This window comes from Tamandua tetradactyla, chromosome 13 (assembly GCF_023851605.1).
Source record: "Tamandua tetradactyla isolate mTamTet1 chromosome 13, mTamTet1.pri, whole genome shotgun sequence".
NCBI lineage: Eukaryota > Metazoa > Chordata > Mammalia > Pilosa > Myrmecophagidae > Tamandua > Tamandua tetradactyla.
In genome coordinates, this window is record NC_135339.1 from 28,055,516 (window position 1) to 28,066,471 (window position 10,956).

A 10,956-nucleotide genomic window follows, 5' to 3' on the forward strand; every position below is an offset into this window, starting at 1 on the left:
GTATAATGACATAGCTTTCACAATGTGACTGTGTGTTTGTGAAAACCTTGTGTCTGATGCTCCTTTTATCTACCATGTCAACAGACGAGTAGAACAAATGGAATAAAAATAAGGAATAGGGAGAACAAATGTTAAAATAAATTTAGTTTGAAATGCTAGTGATAAATGAAAGTGGGGGGTAAGGGGTATGGTATGCATAATCTTTTTTTTTCTGTTATCGTTTTATTTCTTTTTCAGTTGTCTTTTTCTTTTTCTGAATTGATGCAAATGTTCTAAGAAATAATGAATATGCAACTATGTGATGATATTGAGAATTACTGATTCTATATGTAGAACGGAATGAGATGTTAATGGTTTTGTTTGTTCTTAATTTTTTTAATTAACAAATAAACTTTTTTTAAAATTTTCATCACTAATAAAATCGTTCAAATTTAGAAATGGCACAGCCTATCTGAGACTAATTCTAATGTCCTACACCTGGATAATTCTCCAAAACAAGGATTTACCTTTCCTGAAACAGATTCTCCATCATAGAAAAGATAGTGTTTTTCTACTTTCCCATCTTCAGTTTTCATTTCTGCCATTTTCCTGGTTTCCCCATCATTAAGGACAACATCGATCTCACAAATTGGACCAAAAAAGCCTCCAAGAAAACTCTGAAATAAAAGGAAAATGCTCATATTTACCAAGTTTAGTTAATCACTACCACATTTTGTACTTCGAAGTTAATTACCTATGACCCATGGTTAAATATACTGAAAACCTGTGAGCGCATAAGGAAACAATAATAAGAACTTTTATCCAACTCTACATCAAAATGAAACAAATTTAAATCTGCTATAATTTCCACAGGTAATCACTGTAAATAATAAAAAATTATTTGATTATTTTTGATACACCAGAAGTTAATTTTTAACACCTGGATTTGAAAACTTACCTTTGGTTATACTTCTCTGAGATCCTTTCATTATAGCAGAACTCACACAATCTGAATTACTCAAATAAATATCACACTGTACTATTTACTGTAAAATCTAATATTAAAATAGGTCTAAACAGTACATAGTACATTGTATAAAACCTTGAAATTAAACTAGTCCTAATGGACAAATGAAATTTATGTGAATTTTTGTAAAGAAAATTTATAAGCCTTGTTCTATAAATCTTGACTATGACAAAAATATAGGGAACAAAAATCAATTGTTTCAATAATGTTGGGACACTGAATGAAGCTGAATGTGAGAAGGACAGAGGGAGGAGGGCTGGGGGCACATATGGAACCAGAGGGAAAGACAGACTGAGATGGTATAATCCCGAGGAATGCCTAGAGTGTAAAATGATAGTGACTAAATGTACAAATTTAAAAATGTTTTTGTATGTGGAAGAACAAAGCAATGTCAATATTGCACAGTGTTGAAAATAGATGGTCATTCATATTTTAAAACTTTAACTTATGTGTGAGACTAAAGCAAAAAATGTTTATCTGGCACAAAATTTATATTTTGACCAGGGCATTTGCTAATATAACTTACATGGACAGTTTAACTGAACACCATAAGTACATGGAACCTTGAATAGGACATGAGATTGTGTAGGTTTGTCCAGAGTGATGTCTCGATAAATTCCAGAGTGATATGAACAGTGGATAAAAACGTATTTGCAAAGTCCCTTTGGGGTAACAGTGAGAAAAGCTAGAAATTCAACTTCCCCATTTGGAGAATTTCTGATATTCTCGCCAAGCAATGGGGACAACCAAATCAATAGGCTGAGCCCCTCAATCTTAGGGTTTGCTCATATGAAACTTATACCCACAAAAGATAGACTAAGCCTACTTAAAATTAGGCCTAAGAGTCATCCCCGAGAACCTCTTTCGTTTCTCAGATGTGGCCTATCTCTCTATCTGTCAACAACGCAAGCAAACTTACCACCCTCCCCTGCTCTACATGGGACATGACTCCCAGGGGCGTAAACTTCCCTGGGAACATGGGACAGAAATCCTAGAATGAGCTGGGACTCAGCATTAAGGGATTGAGAAAACCTGCTCAACTGAGAGGGGAAAGAGGGAAATTAGACAAAATAAAGTATCAGTGGCTGAGAGATTTCAAACAGAGTTGAGAGGTTATCCTGGAGGTTATTATGCATTTTACAGATATTCCCTTTTAAATTTAAGGTGTATTAGAGAGGCTAGAGGGAAGAGCTGTGTTCCAGTAGCCATGTTTCTCGAAGATGAATATATAATGATACAGCTTTTGCAATGCGACCGTGTGATTGTGAAAACCTTGTGCCTGGCGCTTCTTTTATCTACGATACTGACAGATGAGTAAAAATATGGATTAAAAATAAATAATAGGGGGAACAAATGTTAAAATAAATTTAGTTTGAAATGCTAGTGGTAAATGAAAGCGAAGGGTAAGGGGTATTGTATGTATAATCTTTTTTTCTCTGTTATCGTTTTATTTCTTTGTTCTGTTGTCTTTTTATTTCTTTTTCTAAATCGATGCAAATGTTCTAAGAAATGATGAATATGCAACTATGTGATGATATTAAGAATTGCTGATTGTATATCTAGAATGGAATGATATCTTAATGTTTTGTTTGTTAATTTTTTTAATTAATAAAAAAGTTAAAAAATTAAATAAAAAAAAGAATATTCATGGTTTTTTGTTGTTGTTGTGGTTTGATAATAAAAAATAAATTTAAAAGGGGGGGGAGAGAAAAAAAAATCAATTGTTTCAAAATACCAAAACACACTAGCTGCTAATAACAATACATAATTCACTAACAATTCTGATACTGGATTATTTTTGTACCCATGAAAGGTAGTCTTCTAGAATTTTTTTTTAAACAAAGAGAATGGCCTATCAAATCTTCCTAACATCCTTTCTTACTCTGCCCTACACAACAACCAGACTGATTCTTTAAAACATAAATCTCATCATATCATTCCCTGCTTAAGATCCTTCAATGGACTGGTGAGAGCATAAACTGGAACTACCTTAGAAAACAGTTTGTCATTATTTGGTAATGCTAAAGATAAAACTTATGCCTTGACCCAGTAATTCCAGCCCTAGGTTTATACCCAACTCAGAAACGAACACACCGGAACCTGGAGACAAATTTAAGACTGTTCACAGCAGCACTGTTCATAACAGCCCCAAATGGAAAAAATCCAAACATCCATCAACAGAACGGATAAATTTTTTTTTTTTTTTAACATGGGCAGGCACGGGGAATCGAATCCGGGTCCTCTGGCATGGCAGGCAAGCATTCTTGCCTGCTGAGCTACTGTGGCCCGCCCGGAATGGATAAATTTTGGCATATAGTCATACGATGGTAATACCAAATAGTAGAAGAATATACACAACATGTTGAGTGAAAAAAGGCCACAAAAAGAATACACACTGTATGATTTCATTTAAATAAAAAGTCAAAACCAGGTATGCTACACTATGTTAAGTAGATGGAAGTAAGCACAAAAGTAGGTTCCAGAGTACTTGTAAAGCTGTTGCTTTTAATCTGAGGGCCTGACAGACATGTTCATTTATCTGTCCACCTTTTACTTAGGTAATGCTTACTTCACTTAAGTATTATATTCACACACACACACACAATCATACACACACCCCATGTTCCCTAAACTGGTCTACATGTAACTAACCCTACCCATCTCTCCAGCCATACCAGCCTCAAATGATTCAAGCTCTTCTTCAATAGTTTGTCAAATTTGCCAGCCTTCCCTGTTGTTCAAGAGCCCAGCTATATATCCTGAACCTAGCTAATTCACCCTTCAAGTTGCAGTTTGAGTCACCTCCAACAGAGGCCTTCTCTGACTTCTCAATAAAAATTTGGTTCTCCAAACTTAGGTCTCAAAACATCATGTAGTTTTACTTTATAATTTAATTATAGTCTACATGCTTATTTATGTCTGACTCCCCAAATGAACTGTAAACTCCATAGGGATAGACACATTGTCCTTTGATCATCACTTGAAGACACAGTGATTTGGACAGTGCCTAGCAGTCAGCAGAAAGCATTCAAATACATGTTGAATGTTAAATTAATCTTGAACAAAACACCTGCTATCCTAATAACAGAAAATACACAAAAGAAATGAGCTGCAATCAAGAATATTCAGTAAGACTTGGTCTCTCCCAGGAAATAGCAGTTATAAGAACAGAGACTAGAGCTGAGTAATCAAGGATATATGTAAACCATGACCCTTTAAGGCTATGTTAAGTCACAGGATGATAATATGATCAAACAAGACACTGTTTTCCTAAAGTTTGGACTTGCTTCTTTGTTTTTATTAATCCTACATTAACAAAAGGGATTATAATTTCAAGAAATCAAGTAACAGAACTTCCAGATTACTACTATTAACATAAACCAAACATACAAACCACAAATTTTCCTTTTGACAAGATGTTTTTATCTTCTCTGGCAACATTACACACATAACAAACTCAATTTTGATCAGAACACAGTATTAAATGACTCTGAACTAATTTACAAAAGAGAACAAAAAGCACCAATTATAAATACCTGTACTGTCCTTGCCTACTTAGCTTTCATACTCCAAATCTTAAACTCAAAACTTCCTCAAAAGAGTAAAACATGAAAATTATACGTTTTCACCTAAGGATTACAAGTATAAGAATGAAAAGTAGTTCAAAATCAATCAGCTGATATTTACTAATTATCATCTATGTGCAAAACACTGGTAGGACGGTCGCTGCAGAATAGTAATTATAAAAGTGTAGAAGACAAGGTGTCCAAGGAGCTATTTTAAATGGGGAAACAAAATTAGATACATAAAAAGATAATTGCTGAGGGGTGGGCCACGGTGGCTCAGCAGGCAGAGTTCTCGCCTGCCATATTCCCAGTGCCTGCCCATGCAAAAAAAAAAAGGATGATAACTGCCTACGTAAGATGGGTCCCTGGTCCAGGTAAGTCTTGAAACCTAGCCCAGCCTCTCCAAAATATCATATAGTTCCATCTTCCTACTCCATATTAGTGACAGACCCTCCCAATATTAAAAATTTAGAATTGCAATAGCCCAAAAACCCCAAAGAGAGGTACGGAAAGATCAACGGTGATGGTGGAATTACACAAAGAAGACAGGACTTAACAAATGAATATGAATGCTGAATCATGAAATTGGTATTTCTTTTAGTCTCCAGTATTTCAGAGCAGCTAGAAGTAAAAATCTAAAATTGTTAAATTGTAACCCATGTCAGAGTCTAAGATATGTTCTACAACTAATTGTAGTGCTGTGCTTTGAAATTTAAAGCTTTTTTGTATATATGTTATTGTTCACAAAAAGAGAAGGAAAAAAAAGTCGATTGTGATGATAAAAAAGTATTTAAGTCCTCCAGCCTCCTATATTCTGGGGCAGCTAGAAGGAAAAATATGAAAGAATCATATGGTAGGTAGCCCATGACAAACTCTGGGACCTGTCCTGTAACCACTCTTTGAAAAGTGCTTTGAAAACTATTGCTTTTTTATTTCTTTGCTTTGTATACTATACAATTTTAAAAGTTTTTAAAAATTATGCATTTAAAAAAATTTTTTAATTCCTGATTTTGGATCTCTTATGGATGCTTTTCCAGAAATGCGATTACTCAATCAAACCTGTAAGTGTGTGGATGGGTATGTATTTGTGTTCACATGAGAAGATTCCTGGGGTTGTTTTTCCAAAATTCCTTTTCCTTATAACTATATGATAATTTAAAAATCCCTATTACTTGTATCTCTCTTGAAATCTTTAAAAATGCCACTTGCACTGAAGTTTATAACAAGGAATTTACAACTTCACTGAGAAAATACATTGGAAACTCTAGCTAAAAAAAAAAAAAAAAAGATAATTGCCAACTGGCAATTGAGCTCTCCTTCTTTAGGAAACCAACATTTATACATTTACACATCTGAGTTATAAAATAGAGGCAGGAGTATTTTCTCATCCCCCCTAACACTTCCCAGAGCTGATCAAGGAAAAATGAGATTAGGAAACTATGAAAAATGTTTTACAGATAAAAGGAAATATGGTAAGTTATTTCACATATTCAGCACAGAGAGCTGAATGTGGCATTTGAAAGCTGATATTAAAAAATCAAATAATAAAAAACTAAATTAGCATGAAACAAAATGGCATAAAACAGACTTGAAGTTTTATGAAATTTACTAATATTTAACTAATTATTAAATTAATAATATAAGTATGCAAAGAGTTTTATTTCACTTTTTTAGAAGTTAAACTTCCTAAGCACTGGAAACGTATGTAATAACTATATGTCTGCCTCTGCTAGCTTCTAAATGCATGAAATATTTTATAACAAAAAATAAAAAGTAGACACTTTTCAACACACAAAACTCTAAAACTGGGAGAGATCAGAAGTTATATAAAAAGTCTGGAAGAGCATATGCAGAATAATAGTTTCATAATAAGCTATACCATTTTAACAAGGTTAAACTAGTTACGCCATGAGAATGCAGCACTGGATTAGCACACAGTTTTTTACATTGACATCAAAAATGAACTATACTTAAAACTCCACACAGTTATGAATGTCTTACATTTAACAAGTAGACAAGGAAATAAATAACTAAGAAAAAGGTTTGGGACGGGCCAGGGTGGCTCAGCAGGCAGACTTCTCACCTGCCATGCCTCAGACCCAGGTTCAATTCCCGGTGCCTGCCCATGCAAAAAAAAAAAAAAAAAAAGTTGTATTTTTGTTTTCTAAAAATAAATTGAAAGAAAAAGATTTTAACCCAAAGTCTTGCTCTTGAAAGTTTTAAGATGTACACGTTATCATTTCAAGTAAGTCATGAAATTAAAATCCTTTTTAAATTATTCACAATCAAATTATATTACTTCTCCAGATATGTAAAGAGAAAGTAAAATACAGATTTGTCGGGATGATGAAGACAAGAAGAAAGGAAATAAGATATAGAGAGGGTTAAGATATATTAATGTAAAAAAAGATTAGACTTGTTGAAATTACAGAAGGCAGTTTTGTGACCTTTTAAGACTACGAAATTCTTGGGGAGAGGCCATCGTGAAGTGAATATCTAGAATAAGAGATTTTCAGGAGCAATACTAGACAATTAATATGCAAGTAAAAAATCTCAGGTCGCTTTTAAATAACTAAACTGCAATATATGTGACTATTAAAACATTACAACTGCTTTTATAGTTTTCTAACCTAAGCTTAAACTTCTTATCACTGATTTTAAGGTTTTTCACATAAATCATGAATCCAACTTTGAGCATTACCATCTAGCAAAACTACACGTGGATACATAAAAGCAGCAAACTTTACTCTCCAGCCAACACAACAAGCAATCTCACCACCCTCCCCCTGTCTACGTGGGACATGACTCCCAGGGGTGTGGACCTTCCTGGCAACGTGGGACAGAAATCCTAGAATGAGCTGAGACTCAGCACCAAGGGATTGAGAAAACCTTCTCGACCAAAAGGGGGAAGAGTGAAATGAGACAAAATGTCAATGGCTGAGAGATTCCAGAGTGGAGAGGTTATCCTGGAGGTTACTCATGCATTAAGTAGATATCACCTTGTTATCCAAGATGTAATGGAGAGGCTGGAGGGAACTGCCTGAAAATGTAGAGCTGTGTTCCAGTAGCCAGGTTTCTCGAAGATGATTGAATAACGATATAGCTTTCACAATGTGACTGTGTGATTCTGAAAACCTTGTGTCTTATGCTCCTTTTATCTACCTTGTCAACAAACGAGTAGAACATATGGAATAAAAATAAATAATAGGGGAAACAAATGTTAAAATAAATTTAGTTTGAAATGCTAGTGATCAGTGAAAGCGAGGGGTAAGGGGTATGGTAGGTATAATCTTTTTTTCTGTTTTCGTTTTATTTCTTTTTCTATTGTCTTTTTATTTCTTTTTCTGAATAGATGCAAATGTTCTAAGAAATGATGAATATGCAACTAAGTGATGATGTGAATTACTACTTATCTATGTTAATGTTATATTTCATTTGTTAAATTTTTTAATTAATAAATAAATTTAAATATATATAAATGAAAACAAAAGCAGCAAACTTTACAACTCTCACTGAAGAAATTTCACAAACTCCAACGATGCAAAGAAATGTAACTCAAGGTGGGGCAAGACACTCAAAATTTATTCAGTTAGCCCATAAACAAGCAATGAAACAGCAAATTTTCATACATATGCATGCCCATTTCAATGTTTTAAAGCTTTAAAAGTTAGTTTCATTAGTAACTTGAAAATTTTTTTAAACTGCTCTCGAACATAATTCAAAAATAGCAAATATAAATATAAGCAAAAAATAAGGAGGACCTGTTTTCTTTTCAAATACTATTCAATTAGAGAAGCCTTCCCTAACTCCCTGAAGGCAAGGTAGGCAAGGTCCCCCAACACTTCCTTCTTACTATTTATCACAATTATAACTTACACATCAAATAATTACACAATTATATATTCACCTCCTCCTAGATTGCAAGCTGCAAGAAGGCAGGGGCCAGCCTGCTCTCTGCCTCAGGGCGTGCCTAAGTAATTATGTGTTGAAAAAGAAAAAAAAGGCTCCAAGATTAAGAATAAACCCGCCTGTCTTCACTTTTTAAAAATTAAAGCAACACAATTTCTGAATGTAAAAGTAATTTATTCAAAGTTTTGGTTTTTTTAATAAACCTAGTTTGGCCTTTTGCCTAAAAGTCTCAGTTTACAGAACCGATGAGCTTTAGGAGAGCAGCTTGAATAAAGCACACACAGTAGGGGCTCAAACATATGCTTGTTAAATGAAATCGAACAAACGTATTCTATAATAAAATGATCCAAATGCGATCCAATCTAGAGATCACTGACACACAAAAAGTTCAATGCCATCGTGCCCAGGCCTGTGCTTCCCGCTTAACTGTGATTAGAGTACCGACTTCCTTCCCTCCCGTTTTCTAGGCCAGTTCAACATCCCAAAGCTTTAAGTTTAAAGAAATTTCTTGGGGGAGGAAATGAGAGTCAATACTTTAAAGGAGGGCACAAAACCAGGGTCTTTTAAATTAAAGAAGCCCCCCAACCCCTCCCAACGTCTTTTCTTTTTTCACTATCATTCTACAAGTGTCAATATCAACCCTGAACTGGGGTCAAAAAACGGCAGAATATTACCGTATCCAGGTTTTTTTAAAAAAAATCAAGGAGTTTATCAAGCTCGTGAAATACTGACAGAGAATAACCGAGTCCCCCCAGAATCTGGAACTCGGGGACTCACAGGTCACCCAACATAAAGGGAAGCGAGGCAGCCCGGGAAGAGCAGAGGGACTGGCTACCTTGGAGGAGGAGGCGGCGACAAGTCCCCGCAGAGGCGGGGTCGGAGTACTCAGCCAGGGCCCCCAACGCCGGAGGAGAAAAGCTGGTAGAGGCTCCGACATGGCCAGGAGAGCGCGCCGCTGCCCGCAGGAGCTCGGGCCTTGCCGAGACCGGGAAGAGGCAGCGTCGCCTGCTCCTCTACGCCCTCAGGGTGGCCCGAAAGGCCTAGCCCCGCTCCCCAACCTGCGCGCCTGCCCCCTTCTCCCGCTCCGCGCTGCCTTTCCCGCAACGCCCGGGCCGCCGTTGGCCCGCCCGCCGCGCGCTCCGAGACGAGGGCGGGAAGCAAAGCACGCGGGCCGCCGCACACTCACCATTGTCAGCGCCGCCGCCGCCGCGTCCCCCCCACTTCACTTCTCTTCCCTCAGGAGAACTCCCAGTCCCGGCTCCCACCGCCCCAGCGCCCCGTCACGTGACCCGGGACCGCCCGCCGCACGTGACCCCTCCCTTCCTTTCCTCCCCTCCCCCTGCGCCCGGCCCCTCCTCCGGGCCGCTCGCCCCGCCCTACTGGTCACCGTGGTCGCTTCGAGAGGAGGGTTGCAGGCGGAGCCTCGTGCTCCACCCTTAGGCGGACGGGGAGGGGCCACGCGGTCGACGTCCAGTAGGAGGAGCCTGGGCGGAAGTAGGTTTCTCTGGTCGTCTTCGCCCTCCCTCTGTCATGTGGCTGGCGGGTTGCGGACTTGTCTCTGACCCGCCCCTTTACCACACCCAGTTCCTTCTCCCTGTGGAAGTTTGAGTGTCTGGGAAGGAGGGATGCGTTTGTTTGGGAGGTTCTCTCGTGGTTGGGTTACTGAGTCACCGAGGCGAAGAGAGTCTGCAGTGCGAGGCCGCGCTGCCTGAGACCTCGCAATGAGCCGTGGATGAGGCGTTCTTCCACCTTTTTGGACTTCAAAGCGCTGTTTCCTTCCGAGAGCTTCTGCGTTCTAAAACTAACTGATCTTTGTGATACTGCGCTGAGAAGAAAATCAACATCCGTTGGTTCCTGAAGTCGTCGGATAGCTTGTAAACTCCTTATCCGTCCCGAGCCACAGAGGGCTCTCAAATCATTTGTACTACCCTACACAAACAAAAAAATGTCCCTTCCTTTAAAAGTCTGGTGATGCTGCTAAAGACTCCTCTGGCCTTACCCGCGTCCTAAATCACTGTATTGTAAACCTAGAACACCTCCAGAGAAACGAAATGCTGCTGAGGACCTAGAACAAATAAACCTAGTGTTGATCTACCACAGTGCTGTCCATACATAACCAAGACAAGAAAAAAAAAAGACGAATCCTCTGAACATACCATAATTATAACCCAGCAAAATCAAGTGAGGCGGGGCTGTAAAGCAATTGTCAATTTTAGGAGGATTGAAATCAGAATATGGTCTCAGAAATTGGGGATTTCCTAGCTATCTTTTTGTTATTGAGTTCTGCTTCATCTCTATTTGGAAACTCACCAATATAATTCTAAACATAATCAATGGAAATTTTTAAATAGTGTGAATTAAAAATGTTATGCAAATACAACGTAAAGTTTATGGGATTTGGCTGAGGTAATGCTCAGAGGAAAATCTGTGGCTTAAAATTAGTTATCTACATTTCCACCTAAAGAAGCTTTAAAA

The 10,956-nt window shown here is 37.6% G+C and overlaps 1 protein-coding gene across 5 annotated transcripts in view; it reads right to left on the reverse strand.

Annotated features, from left to right (window-relative positions):
* Positions 1-9,784, reverse strand: part of VPS26A (VPS26 retromer complex component A) — a 41,384-nt gene extending 31,600 nt beyond the window's left edge. For 4 of the 5 annotated variants that reach the window (XR_013161532.1, XM_077125077.1, XM_077125076.1 and 1 more), the window contains exons 1-2: positions 9,317-9,598; positions 507-656 (exon numbers count right to left, since the gene is read on the reverse strand). Coding sequence is in view for 4 of the 5 variants with exons in the window: in XM_077125077.1 (XP_076981192.1) it covers positions 507-656; positions 9,317-9,418 (252 nt within the window). In the remaining variant the exon portion in view is untranslated. Of the gene's footprint in view, positions 1-506; positions 657-9,316; positions 9,599-9,667 lie in introns of those variants that run through there. The other variant, XM_077125079.1, reaches the window with a different exon arrangement.
* Between the last annotated feature and the right edge of the window lie 1,172 nt (positions 9,785-10,956).